The sequence below is a fragment of the Chionomys nivalis genome, chromosome 16, assembly GCF_950005125.1.
Source record: "Chionomys nivalis chromosome 16, mChiNiv1.1, whole genome shotgun sequence".
Taxonomy (NCBI): Eukaryota; Metazoa; Chordata; class Mammalia; order Rodentia; family Cricetidae; genus Chionomys; species Chionomys nivalis.
Window position 1 is genome coordinate 50,714,194 of NC_080101.1, and position 27,688 is coordinate 50,741,881.

The following is a 27,688-nucleotide window of genomic DNA, read 5'->3' on the forward strand; positions in this document are numbered from 1 at the left end:
TTTGAAAGTAAAAATTTTTTATTTTGATTGATTTCTCAACATACTGTTGAATATAATGCCAGTTTCATTGAATGGCAGACATTTGGTTCCACAGACACTTGGTAATGCCACGGCGAGCTACTCCTTTCCCAGGAAGCTAGGCTGGCGGCCGCAAAGAGAAGCACACCTTTCTAGCAGCATGACCACTTAAGCCACGACCCGGGGCCCGCAGCTTTTAGATTAAAAATGGCACGGACATGTTTCAGCTGGTGACAGAAGTGAGACACGGGGAACAAGACGTGGACACCAAACGGAGCAGGGCAGGTACTGTAAGGACAGCGGACAAACCAAATGTAAGGGCTGTAAGGGTGACTATAGAAAAGGGAACCAATATTTTACTCAAATGCTTTTTAGAGCCTTTCTGTAGATACAAATATATATATATATTTATCCAAAAATATGTTTTATACAGATAAATGTTTCTCAATTAAAGATGGGTTCAAAGCTATAGTATAACATAAAGCATGTCTTCTGTTAAGACTAACCACCTGAATTTTCAATTTCTTTAAAGTTAGTGCATTAGTTTTCCAAATATAATTTACCTGACACATTTTTATAGATATAAATCAAGCAGGTATTACGTTTTGAAAGGGTTTGCAGGTTAAATGGAATTTCATTAAGATGCTATGCATATCAAACTTACAACAAGCCCCATTAAACATACCAAAGTGGGCTACGTAAGTTGGCTATTCCTCTTCACAGTAAACATTTTCTGATTGCCAGTTGATAAATGTTGAAAATGCACAAAACCTTCACTCCCTAAGTACTCTTACGTTAATAAGACATCTGCTCCAATATATGGCAATAAACCTTGCAGTAACTATGGGAAGTAACACCTACAACCACTACCTAGAAAATAAAGCACACAATTATTTTGGTGATTTTACAAATCTTTTTTCCAGGTGTAAAGGCTACAAAAAACTCCTAAAAATTAGAGAACACTGAAAACATTAAAAGTTTGACACTGGACTTTATAGTATTTCCATTTTACCCTGAAAGACAACTTAAAAAATATGACCCTCATAGAACAGGTCACCTTGCTAACATTATAAAAAATTGGTGAGAGCAAGAAAACTTTTCACTGGTTATGCGGGGTTTTTTGTAAATGGTCTCTCCCCAAACCATTAGAAAATGTTAAAAGACAAAAAGCAAATGAAATATGTGGTGGTCCCTAAACTATTTTGAAGGCAGGTAGCTGAGTCTAAGCTACAATATTTTCTCACTCATAGGAGTCCTCCTCCCCTCAAATGCCCTTTCAAATGCGGGAACAGTACAACAGCAAAAATCAAAGAGCAAAAACTGTATTTTCAAAAGAACAGAAAAATCTCTAGTGCTGACAGACAGAGCAGAAAGCAGATTCTTTGGGGGCCACCGATGAGTCAGTCTCCGGTCCACTATGAAGACTTCTCTTTCCTATTGCGGGGCGAGTCCGCTCCGTTCGATGTGACCGCTCCGTTCACACCGTTCTCTGAAATGAGACAAGCACAGGTATCGTTTCGTCATAAGCAAATGTGAGCAGTAATCGTTCTGCACGAGGCATCTGCGGGTAAGAAGCTGACCACACAAGGAACCAAGGCAGCAAATCAAGAGAAAGTAGTTACTGCTGAAGAGAGAGCCAGGCCTGTGGTAAAGTCACAAGGTCTGCAACTGTACCCTGCGGCAGCCCTGAGAGGACACAGCTGTCCCCTAAGCCGTCACACACACCTCTCAGATACGTCTTTACAACAGATGAGAGCTATCAGTGACGGAGACTATTACAGTTAAAGTGGGCTGCAGCCTCTTCCTTAAAACTATGATGGGGAGGCCAGGTTCAGCAGCACTTGGGAGGCAGAGGCAAGTGGATTTCTGTGGATCGCAGCTCCATAAATGCAGAATAGATGTCTTTTTTGGGGTGTAAAAGGCACATTCACTGAACTTGAGGACTTTGTGATCAAAGTCAGAACAGTTTGGGGCAGGGACACCCTTCAGGGACGTCACTACTCATGGAGGGATTCAGGCAGCACCGGAAGACACGAACAGAAAATGACAAACCATCTAATGAATAAACAATACACCCACAAATAAGTCAGGGTCCAAAGGAAAACTCAAATCATAATTCTAAAATGTCTGCGAGTGAATAGTGCTCAAGGCTTGAGCAGTCTACTGACCACAGAGAGGAGGGGAAAGGTCACACCGAGTTCTGGGACCCCTACCAGGAGCCATCTCAAGAAGGGGACCCCACCAGAGAAACAATCGACCATACCTAAGCTTGGAAGCAAGCTCAGGAATCGATGGCACAGAAAAAAACACAAAAATAAATAAAGAAAAAGTGTAAAAAAACAAACAACAAAGACTTAAAAAATTTTTTCTTTTCTCTTTTTTGTTTTTAACAGTGCTAGAAGTTGTGTATTCTGGGTAGTTGATCTAGCTAACCCTAGACTACGGTCTAAATGCTGGTCCTAACCACTAAGGCATAATTCCTTAGAAATCACAAGTTTCCAAAAAGGAGAAATTAATAATTTCATTATCTTGAGTGTAAATCTACAAAGATAGAATCACCATGAAGTCCCTCAGTGACAGAACAAAAATGTTGAGATTAAACAAAGGAAAGATCTGTATAGTAGTTTATAAGACTAGCAACAAAGATATTGAAAAAAGTGCTAATTATAGGCCAATCTTTTATATGAACACAGATGGGAATATCCTACCAAATAATTAGGTACCAACACAGCATTGTTGTCTATCACCCGTCTCTACTGTGGGTGTATGCCAGGAATGAAAGAGAATTTCACACCGAGAGAAGGAGGCTCGGGCAGCCCTCAGCGGGCCACTGTGCTTGCCGCACAAGCTTCAGAACCCAAGTTCAAAGTTCCAGAAGCCACAGGAAAGCTGTTGTGGCCACTTATCCTGGGGACTCCAGCACTCCAGAAGGCGGAGACAGGGGATTGTTGGGCTTGCTTCAGGTCAGTAAGAGTCCTTGTCTGAAGGGAGAAAGGCAGAGAGCAAGGCACCCAACAGCCTTGTCGGACTCTATGTTCGCACCATGCCCACACCTGTTCTCAAGCCAGGATGGCTTAGCAAGAAAATGCAATGTAAAGCATCTGGGTTGGTTAGGAAGGTGCATAAACTATTTTCATTTACAGATGACCCAAAAGAATCCACACAGACAAATATTTCAACAGCCAGTCCAGTAGAGACGCAGGATCCAGACCAATATGCAGACACCAACTGCACTTCTCTACACACAACGAACAATCTGAAAATGGAATTAAGGAGAGGACTCTATTTTATAGTAGCATCCAAAAGAGTACAATATTTAGGAAGAAATTTAATCAAGTACTAGATATTTAGACCGATAACTATAAAATTTAATTGGGAGAAATTAAAGAGCAGAATAAATGAAGAGACATTCATGTTAATGCTCCCCAAGGCAATTTACAGATTAAAGGAAATCTGAGTCAAAACTCCAGGTGCTTTTTGCAGACACTGAAAGGCAGTGTCTGAAATTCACACAGAAATGCTAGACACCTAAAATGACCAAACCGTATGAAAGAAAGCTGGAGAACCCCCATCCCGACTGCAAAACTTCCAAAGCCACAGAAAGACAGCAATGCAATGAGCTTCTCAGACGCCACAGCAATGCAGTGAGCTACCCACACGCCACAGCAATGCAGTGCACTGTCCACATGGCACAGCAAGTCTCTTTGCATAGTGACAGGTACCTAAATACATCCGGGGAAATCCAGAGCTCAGATCTGACTAATTTTTCAAAATTCATCAGAGAGAGGTTTTTCCAGCAAACAGTCCAAGAACAACTAACTGTGTACAATCCTGAGACTCAGCTCACTGAAGTGACCCACTTTGAAATAACAGTCCGGGCACTCTAACGGCCCAGGAGGCCTACATCCACACACACTTGAGACAGGGACAGGCGTGCAGTCAAACATGGGTAGGTGTGCAGTCAAACATGGGTAGGTGTGCTTACACCACCTGACTGTTAAGGGTACAAACAACCAGATAAACAAAGTGTGGTGCAGCCATACAAGACCGAGCAGTGAGTACGCCATAACATTGATGAACCTCACAAACATGATGCTAAGGGCCTTTGTAACAGCCAGCAGGTGAAGGTGCCTGCGGCCGAGCCACAACCGGAATTCCACCCCCAGGATATTGAAGGCAGAAGGACAGAACTGAGAGAGTTGTCTTCTGACCTCCACAGGCACCCAATGGCACATGTGCACTCATCTCTCCCCACAAAAATAAAAAAAAATTAAAATATTATGCTAATGTTGACAAGGTGACTTAGCAATTCAAAATGCTTGAAGCGCAAGTCTGACCCCTGGAGCCCATGTAAGGTGAAGGAGATCCACCTCCGCGGTCAAGGCTTGCATCACGCCTGCGTGCAGGGTTGGCAGCACCCTGTCCCTTTAAAAGGCGAAACTCCGCCTACTCTTTTTCCCCTTTCCGTCCATCTTCTGCCACTCCTGCCCTCAGAGGCCAGTTTCTCCCCACCTCTCAATAAACTCTCCACTTAAGCTCTCTCTGTATGGTGTTGTCTCCTGCCTGCCGTGAGGCCTCTGGGCTCCTTCCTGCCAAGGTCAGGGCTAGCCAGACCCCCACACATGCCTGTATGCACACCTACAGTAATACACAGAAAATTTAAAATACGCCAACTGAAGTCAGTCACAGATGAGCATATACTACTGCATTGGTTCATGCATGGAAGCTGTTTGAAAAGACCGATCCACTGAGGCACAAGACTGAATGGTGGCTGCCAAGGGCTGGGGATGGGGAAGCCCAGGGAGCCGCAGACAGGCACAGGGGTTTTCTCTGGGATGACTGCCTCTGTTTCTGCCTTACAAATGCTGCGATTAAAGGCATCCACACACCATGCCTGGCTCTTTCTGGGAAGATTTCATAAAATGTTTTGGAATTAGGTATAGTTCATATCACTTAGTAAATACTGTTGTGCCCCCCCCCCACACACACCTCTCTCACCCTGAGCCAGGGTTTCTCTGGTAGCCTTGGCTATCCTGGACTTGCTCTGTAGACCAGGCTGGCCTTGAACTCACAGATCTACCTGCCTCTGCCTCCTGAGTGTTGGGAATAAAGGCACGCGCCACCACACCCAGCTAGCACATATAATGTAAAAAATGTTTTTATTCCTTAAAACGGCTCAGAGGTGAGGACACCCACAGTTAAGCATGAAGACCCGAGTGTGACTTCCGCATGGTGGAGATGGTCAGTACCCTCCAGGTAGTCACATGATCTCCACAGGCATGCCATGACACAAATGTGTCTGCACACACACTCTAAATACATAAATGCTGACTTTTGTTTAAAATGGTGATATGTATTATTTCAAAGGCCAACTGTATGATGTGGATATTACACCCCAATAAAGACTGTTGACAGGCATTACTGAGGGGCCAGTGAGATGGTTCTGCAGGTTAAAGCACCGGCCGCCCATCCTGATGACCTGACTTTGATCCTTGGAACCCACGTAGTAGAAGAGAAGCTACTGTGACCTCCATGTGTGCTCTGGCACAAATGTACACATACAAAGTAAGTGCAAAAAGAAGAACAAAGCATCACTGTAACTCAGAAGAACCTCAATAATGTAGGCATGTATGATATTCATGGGCTGAAATATAAACTCTCCTTACATCGACCCACAGAGCTGATGTGATTTCAGTCCAACATCTAAGCTGTTTGAGGGGAGAGGGCTGAACGAGCTACACAGGTTCAAGAACTGCTGGGCAAAGCTGGAGAAGAAAACCCAGCAGACCCAGGACTCATCAGAACGGCTAATGCTGATGTGTTTTCACAGCTGCGACCCCTACACTTCTGTCCCAAGCGCCGCACGCACCTAAGTTACCATCTGCAGTGTCAATGCGTTTCAGTCACAGCCAACAGGCAAAAGCAGGGAGGTGCAGGCTTCCCAACATTGAAGCACCAAGCATTACAGTTTTATGTATATAAAAAGTTTGAAGGGGCCGCAGGTTTCAAACCATGAACGAGATGCTGACAACATACAGTGCCACGCCCTTAGCTAGCCGCTGAAGCCGCTGAGATTCCTGCTGTGCTGGGACTCAGTGAGGACGGCTTGCTGGACTGACGGCCCTCACGCGACCAGAGCAGCGAGGAATGGGAGAGGGTCACTTCACACCCATTTCTCTTAAACAGCTAGATTTTTGTCACTGGCTAGGCCGCGGTCCTTGAGGTGTACTCCGTAAACATGCTTTTCCTTCTTTAAGGGCTGCCTTTGTAAGATCCTGCAGCTACGCTTCTCCACGCTTTCACTTCTGGTTTCCATGGCTCAGTCAGTACCAACCTGTTCCTTTCCTGGAAGACCTGCCTTTGGTCACGACCGGTTTCCTCTTCACAGGTGGGGCCTGGAAGGCAGAGTGCTCCCTCCACCGCCGGAGCTGGAAGTTAATGAACTTCCACATCATGAAGGCTTGTGTGATGCAAATGGAGGCCAGAACAGCGATCCTGAAAACCACACACACAGACAAAAGATCAGTGCATGAGGGTAACGCATTCTGCTGGGATTGGATGGTAATAATCATTTCACTGAGAAATTAATCTTAGAAGTTAAACAAAGGCCTTATTATGATTCAATGTTGAAAGAAACTATAACCGGCATAAAATCAAATCAAGGGTTTCCCGGCCCGCAGGTCATCGCCAGAGTCACTGGATGGCGGGGAGCAAAGTGAAGCGGTAGCACACTTAGTAACAGTGGGACATTATGGTTAACCCTACCTAACCGCCAGCACGTTGAAGTTTCCAGTACTAAAATCCAGCTTCTGGTTCTCTGCTCTTGCCAGGCCAAAACCAACAGTAAGGACTGAAAGAATTAAGGTCAGAAGTCTTCCCAAGACAAAAAGAACCGCCCAGACAGAAAACCTGTAAGACAAAGTGCAAAATCACAGTTACAAACTCAGCGGAGACGGTGCTGCTAGAGGCTGAGCCCTCCTGAGCAAACGCATGGCCACACAGTACTGCCGCTGTGTCAGAGGTGCGTGCATGTGTGTGGCCGAGCCTCTGGAGGCCACAATCAGCAAGGCTGTCTTCCTAGTTACTCTCCAGTTACTGCTTGGGACAGGTCTCTCCCTGAAAGAGAGCGCACCACCTGGCAAGCCTGCTTTTCCCGTGAGGCTGGGTCTGAGCTCAGGTCCCCAGGGTGGCACAGCAAGCACTCCCCACTGAGCCGTCTCCCCACCTCCTAAGACAGCACTTACTCTGCAAAAGGATTTCTGGATTCAGATGGTGGGAAATTCTACACATGTAGCACACTGTCAGAGGTCCTTAGTCACCATCCATCACCTTACTCAGGTTTTCCACAACTGCAGGAGACTACTGTGTAACAGTTTGTTCATTGTTAAATGGTTGCTGCAGGCTTCAGAATGTATTTACTGAGTAACTGAAGCACTCTGGGTAAAGCCAGGACGGAGTGCTTCATTTCACAGATGTCTCACTTTACGGGTTACACCTATTTTTCTTCTTGATCTGATTTTTTTATTAAAATATTTTCATATCATTATGGCCATATTACCCATTTCTTTAACAATTTTATTTGTTGTGTGTATGCTGTATGGGGTGGGTGGGGTGCATGGATGCCATGGCCCGCGTGTGGAGATTAAAGGAAACTATGTAGACTTGGTTCTTTTCTCACATCTTTATGTGGGTTCTGGGGCTTGAACCATCTCACCAGCCCCACCCCTTATTTTCTCCTATGAGTCTTCTCCATCACTCCATCTCGAAAGAAAAGCACGCTATTTATTACAGGAAGATCCGACCCCCAAACCTCACAAACAGTAAGTCCAATATAGTATCTCTCCAGCTAAGAAAGGCTCCAATTTAAAGAATAACATATGAAGCATGGACATTGTAAGCGGTTCCATTTTCTTTCCGTGTATTTCTGAGAAAACTGTAGAATTCATGAACACCGGCTCTGACAACCGGGTGACTGCAGAGGAAGACAGTACCTACCCTTTCTGGTACTTCTCATCGCTAAAATAAAACAGACGGGAAATGTGGAAAAGAAACTCAACAAAATAGTGCAGCACCAGGAGAACAAGGCCCAGGTGGTTCAAGCTGTGGAGAGAAAACACGAGGGAAGGTCAGCTGCCAACTCAGACGGGTTAGCGCACTGTCTGCTAGTCCATGTGCACCCACGCCAAACCCCGACTCACTTCAAAAGGTAAGCCCCAGCGATGTGGAAGAGGTAAAGACCAATGTAGACAAGCTGACGAGGGATATCTTCCTGCAAGTACAAAGGCACCAGAGATGGAAAGCATGGTCAACACTTGTGTTTTCAAAGGCACAGCCCATTGTCTTTGTGACACCCAGCTGACTCTGCACCTCAGAACCAATAGGTTCAATGCCGATGGCAGAGAAAACGCCCTCACTGAAATCCACCCTCACGACCAATAAACCCCCAAGCTGCTAAGATGGCACCAACGGTTTTCCAAAGGGCAGATATCCAGGAACCTTTTTCTAAGTGAAAGTTCCCTTAGAAGCGTACAAACAAGTGTTTCTTGAGCAGTGCTTGCTCACCCAAGGAGCACCCCAGAAAAAGCACATATAACTAAGAAAACAAGTTCTGCGCTTCCCATAGGTGTGGGTTTGGGCTAGGCCTAAAACCAACACCAAGAAAGAAGGCAGAAGCACAAGCACAGGGAGCCACTGGAGTGCACCCAGCCCAGGTGAGAAGAGTGCACTAACTAGACAGCGCGTCTAGAGCATGACGGCTTCAGTGTACTGTCCCAGGTCAGACTCCCCCGACATCCTCCAGTCGCCATGGAGGAAGGCCATGTGGATTGGAGCGCACAAGTCTGGAGCACCCAGGCTCTGGTGAGCACACAGTCACTTGGGCTGTGGGGGAAGGGAGAGGACCAACGGGGCTGGGCAGTCTGGAGCCAGCCAGGTGCCCGAGGACAGCTCCTCACAGCTATGGGAACCATGGCTAGAGGAAGGAAACTAGGAGAGGCAGGATATGTGCTGCGGGCACATCATGACATGCACCCTCTATGGTCTTATTATGGGAATTACCTTTCTCCACCAGAAGCCACCACCAGATTTTGCTTACAATTAACACACACAAAAAAAACTTAGACCCATGAGTCATTTAATAAAGTGTTTTCAAATCATTTTACTTTTCAGAACTTGAGAGAGCGTTCTGAGGACGATGGCGCGATTCTGGGCGTGCGCCACCACATCTGGCTGTGCACATCCTCAATACTAATGTCCGTGCAGTTATGGAAGGAGGAAACCGTGGAACGCCGTAAAATTTGTATAATCTCATTTTTCATGGAAAATCTAATTGGTATGCTTAAGTTATGAATTCCAAAACTATAAATAACTTTAAGTATCACTTTCACTTGTTATTCCAGGATCTTATTAGAGTTATTCTCTTGTAAATTTCTATTTTCATTTCTAATTTCACTTCTTGACACTAAAACCAAACTTTAGAAATGATCACACACACGCCTATAAAAGGCAAGGATTCTCTACAATCCATCGTGAACTGACACTTTTAAGACGCTCTCTATTGCAGGAGTCTGTACCAGTCATTCTGAGTAGTCATTAGTGTTTGAGAAAGGCACCTGTGGCTTCCACCACTGCCACCAAAAGTCCCTTATCCGGGTCTACGGACAGACTGGACAAGCTTTGAGATGGTTCAATGGGAAGCCTTGTGCGGAGTGACAGATTAAAAAGATGGGATCATGGCTGCCAAGAAGGGCAATGGGGAAAACATTTCTAGTATTTTATATAATAATCAATTATATTATCTAAAATCAAAGCTAATTTGCTTATCAGCAACAAAACATTTGACTATTTCTCGAGTTCCGTAAAGTCTTGCAAGTTCAAGCTAGCAGAGCAATACTGCTCTCTGAGATGCTGCTCAGGCTGGACCCGGCCATCCTGTTTCATCCTCTCTCTTCAGTAGCTGGGACTGTGGTTGCACAATACAACCCCAGGCTGAGAAATGCCATTCCCATCTTCTCACGGGCAAAATGGAGATTTGCTCACTCAAGTTGCAGGAATCAATCTTCTTACTCAAGGGCACTACACTCTTTGCCAGACACACCTCTCCAGCCCTCTCCAACCCTTAACAGTGTTCTCTTCCTATTCGTCTGCCTGTGAGACTGGCTCAAAACAATCACTGCACTAGTTCCTTCCAGTAAAGATTTCTTCTGAAAATAAACTTCATAGAGTAAATTTTAAGGAACTATTTAACACATATGCAGCTGTTACTTTCAAATTATGCTAATTACTTGAAACAGTTACTTTCAACTGTCACGTGTAAGGGTTAAAAATAGTTTCAGTTAAGTTCGAAGTTATGCAAATTATTCCATAAAAATTAGACTGCATTCTGGAGCAATGCCATCTGGCAGGGACTGATAAGAAAAAAGCTTTAGAAGCTAAAATGAACAACTGCTTAGAAATGTTTCTTTTTACTTACAAGGGTCAGTGAGCAAGATGCAGATACTGATTAAATAACAGAATCTAAAGGTATTATGCCCATGGGTATGCAAATACCTAAAGGAAGCTAAAAACAGTCGAGCCATGTCCAGCAGCAAAGCATCAAGAACTAAGATGCTGTCAATATTGCTGTCCACAATTACACAAATGTTCCCTAAATCAATGTCGAGGTCATCAGTGGGGGTACACACCTACCACCTTCCCTCACTCAGGGGAGACTGAGGCAGGAGGACCATGAGTTACAAGCCAGACTGGGGCCACACAGAAAAACCACAGACAAAGACAGAGAGGTAAATAAATACACACACACACGCACACACACACGCTGACTATCAATGTGCGTGCTTCCTATCTAAAACGGCAGCTGTTAGCCACACGTGGACAAAGGCGCCGGATAAGGCCACTACGACTGAGAAGAGGTACCGAGGTTGCACTGACCTTACAGGTGGCTAAGCAGCCACTGTTCTGCACAGCACAACTTTAGGACACCTGAGACTCACTGGGAGCTCAACTACAGGGAAGAGCTCCTGGAAACGGTGGGCCTAATAATTCTTAGACATTCAACACCAATGCGGGTCCTCACCCTGACCTGTGTAATTCCTGGAAAAGCGCCCACCTTATAAAAGAAACAGTAACACGGGCCAGAGGGCATGGCCTCTGCGTGGGAGTGTTTCCTGATCAGAGCAGACAGCGGACGCACGTACAGAACAGGTGATAAAGGGCCTACTTGCAGAACGTACTTTTTAAAGACAGTCTGTGGTTTATGGGAGGGCAGAGATTAAATCAGTGAGTAAATGGTTCTCAGAATTCCACTTAGGAAAACTCAAAGTTAGGGAGTTAAAGACAAAAGCTTCTAACTGCGGCAAATGTAAATATGTACATAACCGACAAGGAGTAAAATGAATCAGCTTAGGCTCAGAGTAATTAACTAATGACAGAAATCGTCTCACCTAGACCCTGCCCATCTAGATCCTTCCCTGACTTTATTTTCAAGTAAATCCTACATAGTTTTTTTTTTTTTTTTTTTTTTTTAACTATCTAGACAAAAATAAAGATACTTGATGAATTTATCACCGGGGCCAGGGAATCCTGAGAAAGCACCTCTCTGGTGACAATGACAGGACCAGAGAACAGGAGTGTAAGGCACAGAGTACAGAGGGGAGGAAGGATATGGTACAGAGGGGGAGGAGGGAGAGGGTACAGAGGGGAAGAAGGGAGAGGGTACTGAGGGGGAGGAGGGAGAGGGTACAGAGGGGGAGGAGGGAGAGGGTACAGAGGGGGAGGAGGGAGAGGGTACTGAGGGGGAGGAGGGAGAGGGTACAGAGGGGGAGGAGGGAGAAGACACAGAGAGGGAGGAGGAAGTGGGTACAGAGGGGGAGGAGAGAGATACAGAGGAAGAGGAGGGAGAGGGTACAGAGGGGGAGGAGGGGGAGGGTACAGAGAGGGAGAAGGGAGAGGGTACAGAGGGGGAAGAGGGGGAGGGTACAGAGGGGGAGAAGGGAGAGGGTACAGAGTGGGAGGAGGGAGAGGGTACCGAGGGGGAGGTACAGAGGGGAGGAGGGAGAGGGTACAGAGTGGGAGGAGGGAGATGACACAGAGGGGGAGGAAGGAGAGGGTACAGAGGGGAGGAAGGAGAGGGTACAGAGGTGGAGGGTACAGAGGGGGAGGTACAGAGGTGGAGGCGGGAGAGGGTACAGGGGGGAGGAGGCAGAGGGTACAGAGGGGGAGGAGGGAGATGGCACAGAGGGGGAGGAGGGAGAGGGTACAGAGGGGGAGAAGGGAGAGGGTACAGAGGGGGAGGAGGGAGAGGGTACAGGGGGGAGGAGGGGGATGCACAGAGGGGGAGGAGGGAAGGGGGTACAGAGGGGCCCCCAGAGCAAAAGTCAACAGCTTTAGCTAAGGGAACGTGACTGTGCAATGCTAAGGAGGCCGCTTTCAGGAAGGGGGCACCGAGGGCTCCATTAGTTTACCCATTCTCTAAGCAAAGCCCTTTCCCCACAGGATAAAAGAGGACTGGTGCAAATTTAACTTTTTGGCCAACACTGAATCTTCTTTTGGACTTACACACGAAATTGTTAACTGTACTCCAACTAGTTACTTGTGAAATAAGTTGCTAAACAACAACAGCAAAAATGAAAAAAAAAAAAAAAACCAAAAAACGTAAAACAGGTAGGAGGAAGCTAGCACATCTCCAACTTCTTAAAAGCGTTTAACATCTTAAAAACTTAAGTTTTCATTGAAATTACCAGTAATGTAAAAGTGAGCAATCAGCACGTTAAATGCAGAAGTTAAGCAAAATCACAAGCTTTTGAGGTGAAAGAGATTTAGGTTTTGAATGAAGGCGGAGGTGAGAGAATGGCAGAAACAAGGCCTAGGCCAAGGGCACAGGGGTTTGTGGTTTTAGAAACGGCAAGTCAATTTCTAAACCTAAACCAAACCCAGCTTACCTTTTTGGTTTTCTGGAAGTAGAGTTCAGGGAGCGCATGGAGCCAGTACGCCAACTGGGATATGTAGAAAAACTTCATTTGGAAACTGTGAGAAAGCGAAAATATCTTTAGAAGCACTGCATTTAAAACAAAACAAACAAAAACCTAAAAATCAAACAGGCGCAAGAAACAGGACAGAGGAGGCAGCCGTGCTTCTGATGCCATCCCATACACTGTCTTGAGCAGCCGCTGGCTCAGCTCCCCACCAGTCAGTCAACTCTGCTGCTGCAACAGTGAGCAAAGCCACTGCAGGCAGAACCTCAGCCTCTGGTCTGTTGGCTACCTAAGGCTGAGGAGTAGGCCATGCTAGCTACGGAAAAACACAGGGGCGCGACTGGCCCACCTGTAAGACACCATCAACAGGGAAATGGGCAAAAAGCCCCCTGATGTCACAACCAAATCCATTACTCTGTATTAAATACATGCTAGGAGGGGGAGGGGCTGATGTAACTGTCACCGGAAACGGGCAATCTCAGGCCAAATACCCTGCTGTTTCCTTAGTAAAACATTATTTCCTCCTGGTTGCAAACACATGGAGGTGGAGGGAGAGCTAAAGAGAGGGCTGAGGTGCCACTCAGCAGTCTCCTCTTACATCATAAACCTCTGGCCCTTCCCCCTTCACTCTCTCTATAAGCTAAAATCAAAGTTTCCAGAATGTAATAGGGCTGCATGGAAGACTGATGTCTGTAACTACATCTTAAAATATACATATATATATAATACATATTTACATCAAATATACATATATATTAATACATATTTACATCAAAGACTGACTCAGTAAGGGGATATGACAAATACACGCATGCCATGTGACTCCCTTTCCTCCTGGATTTTTCTCTAGTAGTCAGTGAGCGGTCTCTAGATTGGAAGCACCTACATATTTCCAAGCAGAGAGAGTATAAAGTACACAAACACACTAGACAGACAGCTCCACTCTTGCAAAGGCACAGACAGCTGTGGCGGGTATGGACATAAAGCAGGACTCACACAGGCGAGACAACGAGAGAACATCTGGATTATACACAGATGCTATACAAACAAACTGAACAACATTCGTGTGGGGACTCCTTGCAGGCAAAGCAGCGAGGAGAACTCGCCTGCAGCAGGAGACTTGGAGAGTAATGGACAGCTCACTGTGGTCACAACCATTAAGCTACCAGAAACAACATACAGACCCCCAGGATGCAAGACAAAAGAGAACCACAACCTCAGGAACAGCACAGCACAGAGCAGAAATGAAGGAACGAAGAGATGGCGTGGGCATGGGAAAGAAAAGAGAGAAACTATGGAAAGATGCAGCTATGCCGACGAGAAGCACAAAGGTGGATGCAGGAAGGGAAAAGAACACAGATTAAAACTGTTAAAATCAGGGCCTGGGGAAACGGCGGCTCATCAGTAAGAGCACCTGCTGCTCTTACAGAGGAGCCAGGCTCCATTCCCGGCACATTCAAGGTGGCTCACAACCACCCACAACTTCCTCTCTACCCATCACACAGGTGGCACACACATACGTCTAGGCAAAAAGTCATGTATATAAAATACTCTTTTTAAAAAAGGGGTTAACAATGGAACCGAATAGAAGACCCGGATGTCAATCCACACATCTTCGAACACCTGATCTTTGATAAAGAAGCAAAAAATATCAAATGTAAAAAGAAAGTATATTTAACAAGTGGTGCTGGCATAACTGGATATCAACATGTAGAAGAATGAAAATAGACCATATCTATCACCATGCACAACACTCAAGTCCAAGTGGATCAAAGACTTCAATATAAAGCCAGCCACACTGAACCTTATCGAAGAGAAAGTGGGAAGTACACTTGAACACACTGGCACAGGGAACCACTTCATAAATATAACCCCAGCAGCACAGACATTGAGAGAAACAATTAATAAATGGGACCTCCTGAAACTGAAAAGCTTCTGTAAAGCAAAGGACACAGTCAACAAGACAAAACGACAGCCTACAGATGGGAAAAGATCTTCATTAACCCCACATCAGACAGAGTCTGATCTCCAAAATATACAAAGACCTCAAGAAATTGGACATCAAAAGATCACATAATCCAACAAAAAAATGGAGTACAGACTTAAACAGAGAACTCTCAACAGAGGAATCTAAAATGGCTGAAAGACACTTAAGAAAATGTTCAACATCCTTAGTCATCAGAGAAATGTAAATCAAAACAACTCTGAGATTCCTGTAAGAATGGCCAAGATCAAAACCCCTGATGACAACTTATCCTGGAGAGGTTGTGGGGGAAAGGGAACACTTCTGCATTGCTGGTGGGAATGCAATTTGGTGCAACCCCTTTGGATGTCAGTGTGGCGATTTCTCAGAAAATTAAGAAACATCCTTCCTCAAGACCCAGCAGCCGGGCGGTGGTGGCGCACGCCTTTAATCCCAGCACTCAGGAGGCAGAGGCAGGCGGATCTCTGTGAGTTCGAGACCAGCCTGGTCTACAAGAGCTAGTTCCAGGACAGGCTCCAAAGCCACAGAGAAACCCTGTCTCGAAAAACCAAAAAAAAAAAAAAAAAAAAAAAAAAAAAAAAAGACCCAGCAATACCACTTTTGGGTATATATCCAAAGGATGCTCAGTCATGCCACAAGGACATGTGGTCAACTATGTTCATAGCAGCTTTGTTTGTCATAGCCAGAACCTGGAAACAACCTAAATGCCCCTCAATAGAAGAATGGATAAGGAAAATGTGGTACATTTACACAATGGAGTACTACACAGCAGAAAAAAATAATGACATCTTGAATTTTGCAGGAAAATGGATGGAGGCAGAAAACATTATTTTGAGGGAGGTAACCCAGACCCAGAAAGACAATTATCGTATGTACTCACTCATAAGTGGTTTTTAAACATAAAGCAAAGAAAGCCAGCCTACAAACCACAACCCCAGAGAACTTAGACAACAATGAGGACCCTAAGAGAGACTTACATAGATCTAATCTACATGGGAAGTAGAAAGTAGATAAAGACAAGATCTCCTGAGGAAATTGGAGCATGGGGACCTTGGGGAGGATTGAAGCGGGGAGGGAAGAGGCAGAGAGGGGGAGGAGGGGAACAGAGAAAAATGTAGAGCTCAACAACTATCAATAATAAAATATATAAAAAGAGAAAAAAAAATAGCCATTTAGTAAAAAAAAAAAAAAAAAAAACCCAGTGGTTAAAATCAGTTGTCTCAAGCTGGTAAAGGTAATGAAAACACACACAAACAACAACACACAGTTCTTTTTCCTTAGGACAATGGTGACGTCACTATCCTTAAGCTGCAGGCAACGTGCCCGCCCACTTCATGTATTAGCTTCAAGCCCAGAAGAGATGAACAGGAATGGCTTCAGCTTGTTTGTCACTTGAGCAGTCTTTAGTTAAGAAAGGCCCAATTAAAAACACAGTATTAACTTACGTCATCAGGTTATGGGGATAAGCCCTCCACAGGATGGTTGGATCTGAGATATAGTCTTCCTAAGAGACAGGAAAATTGGCCTATGAGCACCACAAACATTTACAGTTCCCCATACAAAGTTCCAAAGAGTGAGCTGAACTCAAGGGTTTCAGCTCTTCTAAGCTAATCTGAATGGCTTGTGTTACCAAGGGATATAAGTATGACATATAAACCAAGTGAGATACAGCACCCAATTTTCAAGTATCTTTCAATTCAATACAGGAGAGTAAGAAGTACAGACACACAAGCATTATGCAGTAAACAGCAACCGAATGGAACAGGCGTGGACCAGCTTTGTGAGGCTGTATTTTAGCTGCAATCAGAGAACTGAAAACAGTACTTCTTGACAGAAGTTCACTATGATGCAACTCATACAATGTCATGCAAACCTCCTTCTCAGGGAACTGGATGTATCTGATGAGAACAAGAAATAAAGCAAAACCCCTCTAAACCACAGTGATGGCTTAAGAAGACTATGTGTCCCTGGTATAACTTTTTTGTTGTTTTGTTTTTTGTGACAGGGTTTCTCTGCATAGCTCTGGTTGTCCTGGAACTCACTTTGTAGACCAGGCTGACCTTGAACTCACAGCGATCTGCCTGCCTTTGCCTCCCAAGTACTGAGATTAAAGGGATATGCCACCACTTCCTGGCCCAGGGTAACTTACATTAAAAGCTTACATAAAACAGATTTTAAGCTGACATTTCCTTTATGTCTCCTACATCAGTAAGATGGGGTGGGCACTGGATCGAAAGTTGAGTTTTAATGCAGCTCCGCCATTAAGTGCTGTATCCTGGGCACCTTCCTTGGCTGTTGTTGATTTCCACCATGACGACTGATGACTAAAAGGTTCAACAGTCTCAGAGGTGTGTAGAGCCATGGAATGGGGTGTGAATGGGGAACTGTGTGTTGTCATTTAACACTAAAGTCGACACAGTCGTCCCTCTCATCAGAGAGCGAACGGCCTTACTTGAACACTGCTGTTTCAGGAGCCCCCCCCCCCCCCCCCACTGTCTCAAGGACGAACTGACCAACAACAATTCTGCTTATCTAATCTCAGCAAGCTTGTGGTTAACACGAGATCCTCTCTGTAAAAGCAGAGATCTACAAGTGATAACAAGAAACAATAATGATGTCCCACACTGAAAACCGTGTGAACCTTGCTCCAACAGTCAGCAGCTTCGAACTGGTGCTATCTGAAAAGAGCCAGCCTGGGAACTCTTCATTATACTCATCCACGAGCAGAGTTCTTAGCGTCACAGAGATGTAAGGACAATGCCTGGTGACATACTTACAGAGACGAGAATGAATGTGCCCCAAATACAAGCAAGAAGGTAGAATGCACTGAGCTGACCAGACTCATTAAACTTGCTGTGCTTTGTTTTGGAGAAGTGCATTCGTCTGTTAATTTTCTGAAAACAAAAGCAGGTATTAGCAATAAAGAACAAATCACAAAATACACATAATATATGATGATCGTAGGACGGAGAACTAGTAGTGCCTTATGAAATAGGGATTTCTGAGAATGTATACTTACATCCAACACATACTCCTGAATTATGGCGTGAATAATTATCGCCACTAGCATGTAGAAGAAAACTGTAGCCAAATCTTTGAAACCATAGGAATAAAGGGATGCTGATTCAGTAGCTTGTTCTTCTGAAGGCCAAAAAGGACACACACACACACACACACAAAAAAAAATATACGTGAGATTATGAAAACAGCACTCGGTACAACATAGTTATGGAAACAAACGAAAGGAGACCAGCCCCCAATAGAGTTCTACAGCGATACCACAGTTCCCCCGAGGGTCTCGAGCCATAGGGGAAGGAAAACTGAAGAGGCTCTCTACCACCTGAAGCTTCAGGGATTACTTACAAAAGGCTGGACACATGTTAGTCACAGCCACCAGGAACCAAAAAAACAGGGGGAGGGAGCCACACGCTACCTGGCCGACATTCACCTCGCCTACTCTCTTCTCTAGAGCCCTGTAGCCGCTTGGCTGGACTTCTAATGGACCCTCCGCTCTGCTTCTCACCGCAGGCTAACGTGACTTGTCTGCTCTGGTTCTGATTTCTGAGCGCCAGAAAGTAGTAGCTACTATTTAAAAGTTACGTCAATTTTTGAATTTGCTTTAATTTTTCAAAATGAACGTCAGTACTTATGAGCTGCTGGCTACTGCTTTTGAGTTCTGAGGTTTGTTTAGGGACTTCTAGGTGACAAGTTCATCCTGGAATCTCGAATGCCCAGCAACACCACAGTCTCGAGCAACTTGCGTTCCCAGTCGCTTACTCTACCAAGCGTTTATAGAGCTGCACACAACAGAAAAACTCATCCTGTCCCTCTGGTCTTCCGCCAAGGTGGGAACCCCAGAGCAGGTAACTGCTGGGTACACCCCATTTCCTTAAGTCAGCATCCTCTCTCTCGCTTACGACAGTCAACCACAGCACCCTGCTCAACAGCAACCCAATTTTTACATAGCATAACTTGGAAATAAAACTTTCTAAAGTCAAAGTTTAGCTTGGCCACAATTATCTGATAACTCCTAAAGTTTACTAATATTTTCCCTCGTCAAAATGCCTGCTGAAGGCAGAGTACAAAAAAATGCAAAGAATAAGCGTGTAGGATCATCCCCCAGGCTAAAATATAACCATGGGCAGAAATCCTGGCTGCACATCTACTCTCAGGATATCCATTAGCAGGGGACTGTAGTGAGTGATACAGAAAATTCTCTGATGGAATTTCAAGACCATGCACAAAATATATAATAAACAATAAACACATAAAACCAGGTTTCATACACTGTTTAGGATAAAATAAAGCCCGGATGCTAGAGAGTAACATACATTTTAGTGTCCATGGGCACTTCCAAATTTGTCCACTGGCATGCGACATGAATACCTACCTGTTGCGGGTCGGGTAACGTTATACTGAAGAGCAACAAAGACGATGGCTGCTTTTGCTGTTATCTGGAGGGAGAAAGCATGGAAAGCATCAGTAGTGACTCTCTCCCAAACGATAACACATCAAGGACAAAAGATCACAAATTCTGCCCTCACTTCCAAGAAGCAAGACCCCCGATTCTGCGGCACCTTGGGCAGACACAGTGGGGATGTCTGATCACAAGCAGCGTCTAAAGTTAGGACAATTCACCAAGGAACCTTTCTATAATTCAGACCACGTGACCCGTGTGTACCACTGACATTTCAAAACATGACTTCAGTTGACTCAGCAAACAATGATCTCTCAAATATCAATTCTCTATTATAGAACAATCACTGGGAAGTTCCCATCAAGGGAAATGTTGTGTAAATTAATAAGGGAAGCAGAGTTTGTGTGAGCGAAGTTGGAGCACTTGCATGGTCTATGCGCTCGTCCCCTCTCCCCTGCGCCCGGCTAACTGGTCAGCAGGTATTTCATTAACTGTGGTCAGAACACAAAGACGGAATGTTTACTCGCTGGGCACTCACAGGCACTGAGGCCAGCGCTCCACCTGAAAGGCTCAGTACAGATGAATGAACTGATCCCAGGACAAGGAGCGGTAAACAGACTGTTACAATACTGCAGGACCTGGGTCAACACCCACATCAGATCCTCAGGAGAAAGGACCACGCTCTTTGCTTTTCCTTGGGGCAGGAAATGCTTCCCCCAGGCGTGGCACAAGAGCTTGTTTGATGTTCCTGAGTTGCCCAGGGGTTGAAGAAGGCAGCAGAGGCAGAAACGAAAAGCACAGAAACAGTACTGAGTTGCTTCAGTGTGAATAAAATTTGATTTTAAGGAGGGGTCTCGTGCTCTCTTGGATTCTCCACATCGCCACCACAACCATCTTCCAGTTATCTTTCCGTGTTCCCCACTCTTCCTGGATTCTCCTTGGACCCCTGTCTTCCTAGCAAAGTGGGGCCGACATTCCTCCCTCTCTTCAAAGGTCTCACCTGTTTTCTGGCCCCCTCCACAGTCTTCTCAGACAGGAGGGGCAGCTCCTTTGTCAGACAAAGGTGTGCCTCTCCTTCAAGTCACACAACATAGCAGGACTCCGTTCACCTCTGTTGCACCCGCTATGAAGTAAGCGCCATCTGATGGGGCCCTGCTGACATCACCCTGTCACTGTATGCTCAGAACCTAGTCTGGAGAGGCTGGAGAGATGGCTCAGCCAGTAAGGGCCCTTGTCACCAAGCCTGCCAGCCCACATGGTGGAGGGAGAGCACTGACTCCTACAGGTTGTCTCCTGACCTCCACACAGTAAGGGAAAGAATGCAATGCTAATTTTAAAGACCAACCTAGCGTGGGACCTAGAATATATGTTCATCATTATAGAATAAATATAAGATGAAACATCACAGAGTAAACATGCAAGCCAAGTGTAAGACTTTGCAAGACACCCAGTGAAGGACAGTAAAGTTGGCAGTAGGATGGTGGCGGTGGGATAGACGAGGCACTCAGGAAGCCAAGTAAGGATTGGTAGGCAAAGGAAAGTGTCCCACATTACTTACTGGTGCTTACAGCTTGCACAACAAGGTGGCAAATGCTAACTCAAAGGCGGAGTACAAGAACAACAGGTTATGAACATCAGGGAAGAAACTGACCAACTAATGAGATTTCTTTGAGATACATGGTTGCAAAGGGCTGCAGGCAGCTTATATCCAAATCTAGAAGCTGGCAGGCAGAAGTTAGCTTAAGACTTGGGAATTACTATGTCTGGACAGAGGTTGAATTGTGGGAGCCTATCTACCATCTCTGCAAGTGTACAGAGTCTGTAGAGTGAACAGAGACGGCCAAAAATCAAGTCCCTGCTATGCTTGGCCTGAAGGTCCTTAGCCATGGAACTACTAGAACCTTTAGCTCGTGGAGCCTAGAAGGACTTTCCGGGTCACGGGGACTGGGAGAGCCTGTGATCTTTCTCTTTCTTCCCCCCTCTCCTGCTCCTCTGCCGCTCCATTCCACCACAGACCCAAAGCAGCCGGCCTGACTTCCCAAACTGTAAACCGGGAAAGCCAGTGGTATCCTAAACTAAAAAGAAATGTCAGTGACAGAGAGAAAGGAAAGTGTCTGGCGTCCCCAAAGATGAGAGGAAAATGCTTGAAAAACCGGATGGACCACATAGCCACGTTTCCAAAAGGCAAGATAAGGTGACTGCAATGAAATCCACGGCTCACAGCTTGAGACATGTCAACGAAGGGCTCAGAGAAGTCAAAGTGCAGTGGACTGAAACCCTAAGAGTAACAAGATGGCACCAGGTATCTTAGCAGACAGCCACCATGATGCTGTTTTAGGCCAGGAAAGATAATGAGTCTGTCCCCAGGGATAGTTCCCAGGGGAAAAGGAGGAATTAAATACAAAGAGGAAAAGAGTGGAAAGGTCTGTTAGGAAAGGAACCGTAAGCAGAAAAGGAGAAAGGGCTGGGGAAGAAGACTAAGAAGAAGGCAAGGCATGTTTTCAGGTATCTGTGGTCAAGCAACCTTGACGAATGCAGCAGACTCTGACAGAGGTCAGTTTTAAAACGGTGTTACAGCGAGCAGCCTGGTGGAGCCTGTGCCGTGTCACTCTGTCTAACCCAGGACATCAATCAGCCAGGGGCTGTCGTGGTAACTGGATGAGCTGCTGGGGTAGTGCTTGTGCCTGGTGACCTTGACACTGGAGCCTAACCGTGCATCATCCTCCGCCTTGTTTCAGCTCTTCTCACTGCACAAGGGAGAACGCAATGCGAGAGGATAACAGAGGCCGCCTTCACATGACTGGCGTTAGAGTATAACTGTTCTATCTTATCACTGCTGTTAGTCTTTCATCACGCTTGGTTTACTAAAACCATCACCGACAGCACATGTAGCAAACTCATAGGACACGTAGTGCCCTAAAATATGTGGCTGCAGGCATCCCTGGGGTTCTACACCCCTTCCCTGTGGATAAGATGCAGCGGTGTCCTTTAGCTAAGAAGCAATGAGAGTTTACACATAGGCGGAAAGGAAGAGACAAAGTTACCCCAACAATGTGGACTCACTAGAGAGTTGGCAGAAGAACAGTGGAATGGGGGTGTGTGTGTGGGGGGGGAGTAAACTGTTTAGGCTGTGCCTGAACTCCGCTATCCTGGAGTTCACGATCTAGAGATAAATCAGGCCTACGATAAAACAAAACCAAACCATCTAGAAGACGGTCACTAAAGTGAGTTGCTGAATGGGGAGGATAAGAAGATCAGCTGAACAGAAAGAAGAGTTAACAAAGGTACTGCATTGAAATCTGGTGAGGGGCCTGGGGACATGGCCCAGGTAGGTTTTGCTGGTCGCCAGGACTGACACTTGGGTTCAGTCTTTGGGATGCCTGTGCCAGAAGGAGAACATTGACTCTCGCAAGTCACCTCCTGACCCTCCCTCCCTACCAACATACACATTCTCATATTCTCTCTCTCTCTCTCTCTCTCTCTCTCTCTCTCTCTCTCAATACAAGGCTAAAAAAAGATTTAAAATGAGATTTGGTGGGGTCAGCAAGTGACTTGGGCGTTAAAGGATGACAACTTTGATTCCTGAACACACATGATGAAAGGAGAGAAGAGATTCCTCAAAGTTGTCCTCTGACCCCCATGTGTGTGCTGTGGTATCTGGACGTGCGTGCGTGCGTATCTACACTCCGTCTCTTCTGCTGCCTCCATGCCCCCATTTTCAGTTTATAATATGAGATCATCAATACCACAGAGAAAACCTTGTTTTCATTTATACACAGCAAATGTAAATCCTCACAGATGAATATAGTACCAAATTCCAAACACAACAAAAATTACATTATCCTTTTATGCAAGGCTTCCAAATAAAATTAAGATCTGGCTTCCAATTGGCTTAGCATGTGACATTAGGCAGGAGGAGAGGAGAAAAAACAGGAACTATACCCACCTAAGAATGTATAGTGGAACTCATCTTTGTTGACATTGCCCAGCTTCCTAAACATCCATCCCATTCAGCAGGGCTTCAGCCAATCGATTCAGAATGTAAACATGCCACCCCGGTGCTTATTACATTAAATAGTAAAACTGGTCATTTTGGACATTTATCCTACTATTCACTTAGAAGACAAAGAGTTAATTTAGACCTATCTTACATAGGTTACCACAATCAAATGAGATCCAAGCCTACACATGCAAAGTCCTAAGATGTCAGTTGGTGTTTTGAGTGCTTCTAAGTGGGGGCTTGGTGCCTGTTCATATTATAAAGATGAGAAGTATATTAAGATAGACTGTTATATTTGTATATACTGGATTGCTGAAAGGCAAGAGAATTTCTGACTATCAAATTCTACTTCTCCATCAGTTTATATAAAATTACTTTTTTAAGACAGGAGGGAAATATCATTAAAACAAGCTATCTTTAAAAATAAAACCTGGCTGGGCATGGTGGCTCAAACCTTTAATCCCAACACTCAGGAGGCAGTGGCAGGCAGACATCTGAGTTTGAGGCCAGACTGGTCTATAGACTGAGTTCCAGGAAGGCCAGGGCTACACACACAAAACAAAACAACAAAAACCCCAAAATACATAAATAAAACTTGTGGGATTGTATAGATGGCTTAGTGGTTAATAGTACTTGCTGTTTTTCCAGAGGGTCCAGGTTCTATTCCTAGTACCCACAGAGCTTACAACTAACTTCAGTTTAGGGGGTATGACACCCTCTTCTGGCCTCCAAGGGTACCAGGCACACATGCAGTACACAGACATGCATGCAGGCAAGACATCCATGTATGTAAACAAGTTTAAATGGAAACTAAAACCAAATAATAATAAAACACATGGGTCAGTGGATAAAGGTACCTGCTGTCATCCCTCATGAACTGAGTTCAATCCATAGAACCTGCATGGGAGGTAGGAGGAGAGACCTAACTCCCATAAGTTGTGTTCTCATCTCTACACATGTGCTGTGGTACAGACTTATGTGCACATGTGTGCACACATGTACAAATAAATCTAGGAATAAATTAAGTGAAACCTTTAATGCTATTCCGTGATAGCTGTAAACATCGATATCCGCATACCTACCAGGTACAAGCAGCCAAACAACGTGGCTCCCTAACCGCCTGTCTGCAAGGTCACTGACTCTGTGAACCCTATTTACCCTTCCATAGCAATCCCGTCTAGGAAGCTTCCAAAGAAGCCTTACAGCTTCTCTCATTGCTCCATGTTTCCTACTTTAAATACAAAATCACTAGTAGTATCTGCATTCTGTAGACAGACACCGACTGTACAAAGAAAACATCATTATTTACAAGAAGATCTGTAAGAGCTCCTACATCCTACAATCAAACATTTCCCTCAGGTTACTTCTTCCTCAATCTTTAGAAAGAATGAGAGCAAGAGATAGAGAGAGAGACAGAGAGATTGTGTGTGTGTGTGTGTGTGTGAGAGAGAGAGAGAGAGAGAGAGAGAGAGAGAAACCTGTTTTTATTCTGCCATCTGTTTTCTAACCTGGACGAATTTCCAAGGAATTACCATAGCTACCTTCTTGTAAGTCCAACCCTGAGTGAGGGAATATACATTTTAGTTCATTCCAGCCTCTGCATAACCCATTTCTAGATTAGGAAACTTGAGTTCCGATATTCCCTAACTTGAATTAGTTGCAGAGCACAGACTTCTAGAGCATTCCCACGTGCTTGTGCGCTTGGCTGATAACACCCCGTGTCAGTCCTTCCTGGTTTCTCCATGAATTCCCTAACATTTCCTCAGTGTTCTTCCACAAAAGTCTTAACAGTTCCGCAAAATACCAGCGTCTCTATTATTTCGGCATACACACTGTACTTCTATAATTAGATTGACTTTTAAAATAATTGCTGCTAAACCTCAGTCAAACAGCAAAAACCCACCCAGTTTCACCCGCACATAGATAATGTGCCTTCCAAACTTAACTCTTTAACATATGGTTAAGGAGAAAGAACTGACTTCACGGACCAAGCTGTTCTGTTCACGGTTTTCATACACTCCTTTTTGGAGTGGTTTTAAAAGCTTCTATTTAGTATTAAAACAATTCACTTACTGTTAAACCTTTAATCCCAGCAGAGGCAGAAGGTTCTCGTGGGTTCAAGGCCAGCCTCGTCAATGCAGCAAATTCCAGAACAGCCAGGGCTACACCCCCTCCCCCCAATCATTAACATAATAGTGAATTTCCCTAGAAAATGTGGCAAAAGAACACCAAACAGTTTTCATAAGAGCAGAGACTGTGGTATTTCTCAGTGTCCAAGTTTCTGGTTTACATTTCGCTTCACTTAAAGCACACAAATCTGCTCTACAGATCCCTTAATTAGGCCTCTCAGGTCAGGAGTTCTTACCGTGTTGGAGATGGCCAGTCATAAAAAAACTGTTGTGCATACCGGTGCATATAAAAGATTGTGTTTTATTTTTATTACTACTATTTTTAAGACAGGGAGGGACCTGGAATTCACTATGTAGGCCACACTAGATTTGAATTCATAACTCTCCTGCCTCAAACTCATACTTTTATATCACAGCAGGAAAAATGTCATAAATTCAGAGATTACAAATATTTAGCATCGTGTGTGTTGCTGATAACTGAGCCCAGGGCCACACTTCTGAGACAGCACGCACTAGGGACTGGGGGTACAGGTCAGGCATAGAGCTCTTGCCTGACCTGCACCAGTCTTGGGTTCAATCTCCAACAAACAATCAAAGCAAGCATTTGCCACACACCACACACCAAACCCTGCATTTTAAATATCACCTAACCATAAAATACTGTCAGACTTCCACAGGCCAAATTATCCGATGGACTCATTACCAGCTGTGTGGCCTGTGCCAGGGACTTCTATGTTGTCTGGTAAGGGGAGACAAATTACGTCTTGGATTTGGGTTGCCTAGTAAGCTGTTGAGAAGTTAGTTCCACTTTCCCTTCGCTCTGCCACCTCCTTAGCAGTGGCTACAATGGGATGCGACACTATCAGGAGTAAGTACCCATATGTAGATTTAGAAAGTCTACTAGAAGAGAAGCAAACGTAACACAGACAGATATCTAATGATCATACACACACACACACACACACACACACACACACCTAATAGGCTTAATGGAAAACAAAAACCAAAACCCTATCCACCTTTCAGCCTGGGCTGTCTCATTCCATTAGTTTCTTGCTCTCACGCAAATCTTGAAAGCTCTATTCTCGACAGTAAAAAAAAAAAAAAAAAATACTAGTAAAAATGAATAATAAAATATCCCCACTAGGTTACAGGCCAAGGGGGAGGGGAGACAAAACGGTAATCATCAATATATTTAATGAGGCTCAGAGGTTTACAGATAAAAAAAATTAGAAGGGGGGGAGGGAGTGGGCGGATGCACTGAGGAGGGTGGAAAAAACCCGTAGGATGTTACAGGTTCACCTTGCAAACTTCATTACCCACATTCAACAGCTGTTAAATAAGTCATCAAAATACTCAGATCTGTGGGAAGAGAATTTACACACTCCTGACAGTCTCATCGCCTCTGCGATGAGACACGGAATCGCTCAACTCCTCAACACAGCTGTTGCGAGCCTCGGTCGGGATCAGACCCGATCCTCCGGGGAACGAGACCCAAGGCAGAAAGTTGGGTGAGTGGCCGTCGGCGGGGCGAGGGGCCGCCGAGTGCGGGTCCCTGGTCCCCGCCCTCCGCGCAGGCAGCAGCGGCCGACGTCGGTCGGGGGGTCCCTGTCAGTCACTCGGCCCTGCTGCCCCGGCCCCGGGTCCGCCCACCGCGCAGGGCCAGCGCCACGACCGCGCCCGCCGCCCCCGCCGGCCCCTCGCCGGCTGCCACGTAACCCTTCGCGGGAAGCAGGAACTGCGCGGCGCGGGAGGGGGCGGCGGGCCGGGCCGGGGCCGCAGGGCCTGCGGGGGGCTGCGCAGCGCCGACCGGCTCCTCTGGGGTCGCCTGCCTGGGCCGGGGCTCGGGAGGGCCGGGGATCGGGACGGAGGAGGGCTCACCTCGAACATGAGCCCCAGCAGGAAGAGCATCGCCAGGCAGGAGACGATGTCCGCGTGATTCTGCAGCACGAATTCGTGGCTCAGCAGCGGCGGGTTCTTGTTGCTCTTCTTGCGAATCGCCATGGTGGAGCCGCCTGTGCCTGTGCCTGCAGGTGCTCCCTCCGCCCAGCTCCGCGCTCTCGGCTGCTCAGCGCCGCGCCGCCGCCGCCTCCCGCTGGCTGCTCCGCACAGCCCCGCCGCAGCCGCTCGCTGGGGCTTCACTTCCCATCCCACAGCCAGTACGCAGCC

The 27,688-nt window shown here is 45.7% G+C and overlaps 1 protein-coding gene across 1 annotated transcript; it reads right to left on the reverse strand.

Moving 5' to 3' along the window:
* Window positions 1-27,688, reverse strand: Tram1 (translocation associated membrane protein 1). Its single transcript, XM_057791039.1, has 11 exons — window positions 27,401-27,688; window positions 19,364-19,427; window positions 17,993-18,114; window positions 17,751-17,867; window positions 16,419-16,477; window positions 12,957-13,041; window positions 8,217-8,287; window positions 8,014-8,118; window positions 6,784-6,927; window positions 6,353-6,513; window positions 1-1,507 (listed from the first exon to the last, which is right to left on the reverse strand). Exons 1-11 carry the CDS (start codon window positions 27,521-27,523, stop codon window positions 1,434-1,436), a joined length of 1,125 nt encoding a protein of 374 aa, XP_057647022.1. The 5' UTR covers window positions 27,524-27,688; the 3' UTR covers window positions 1-1,433.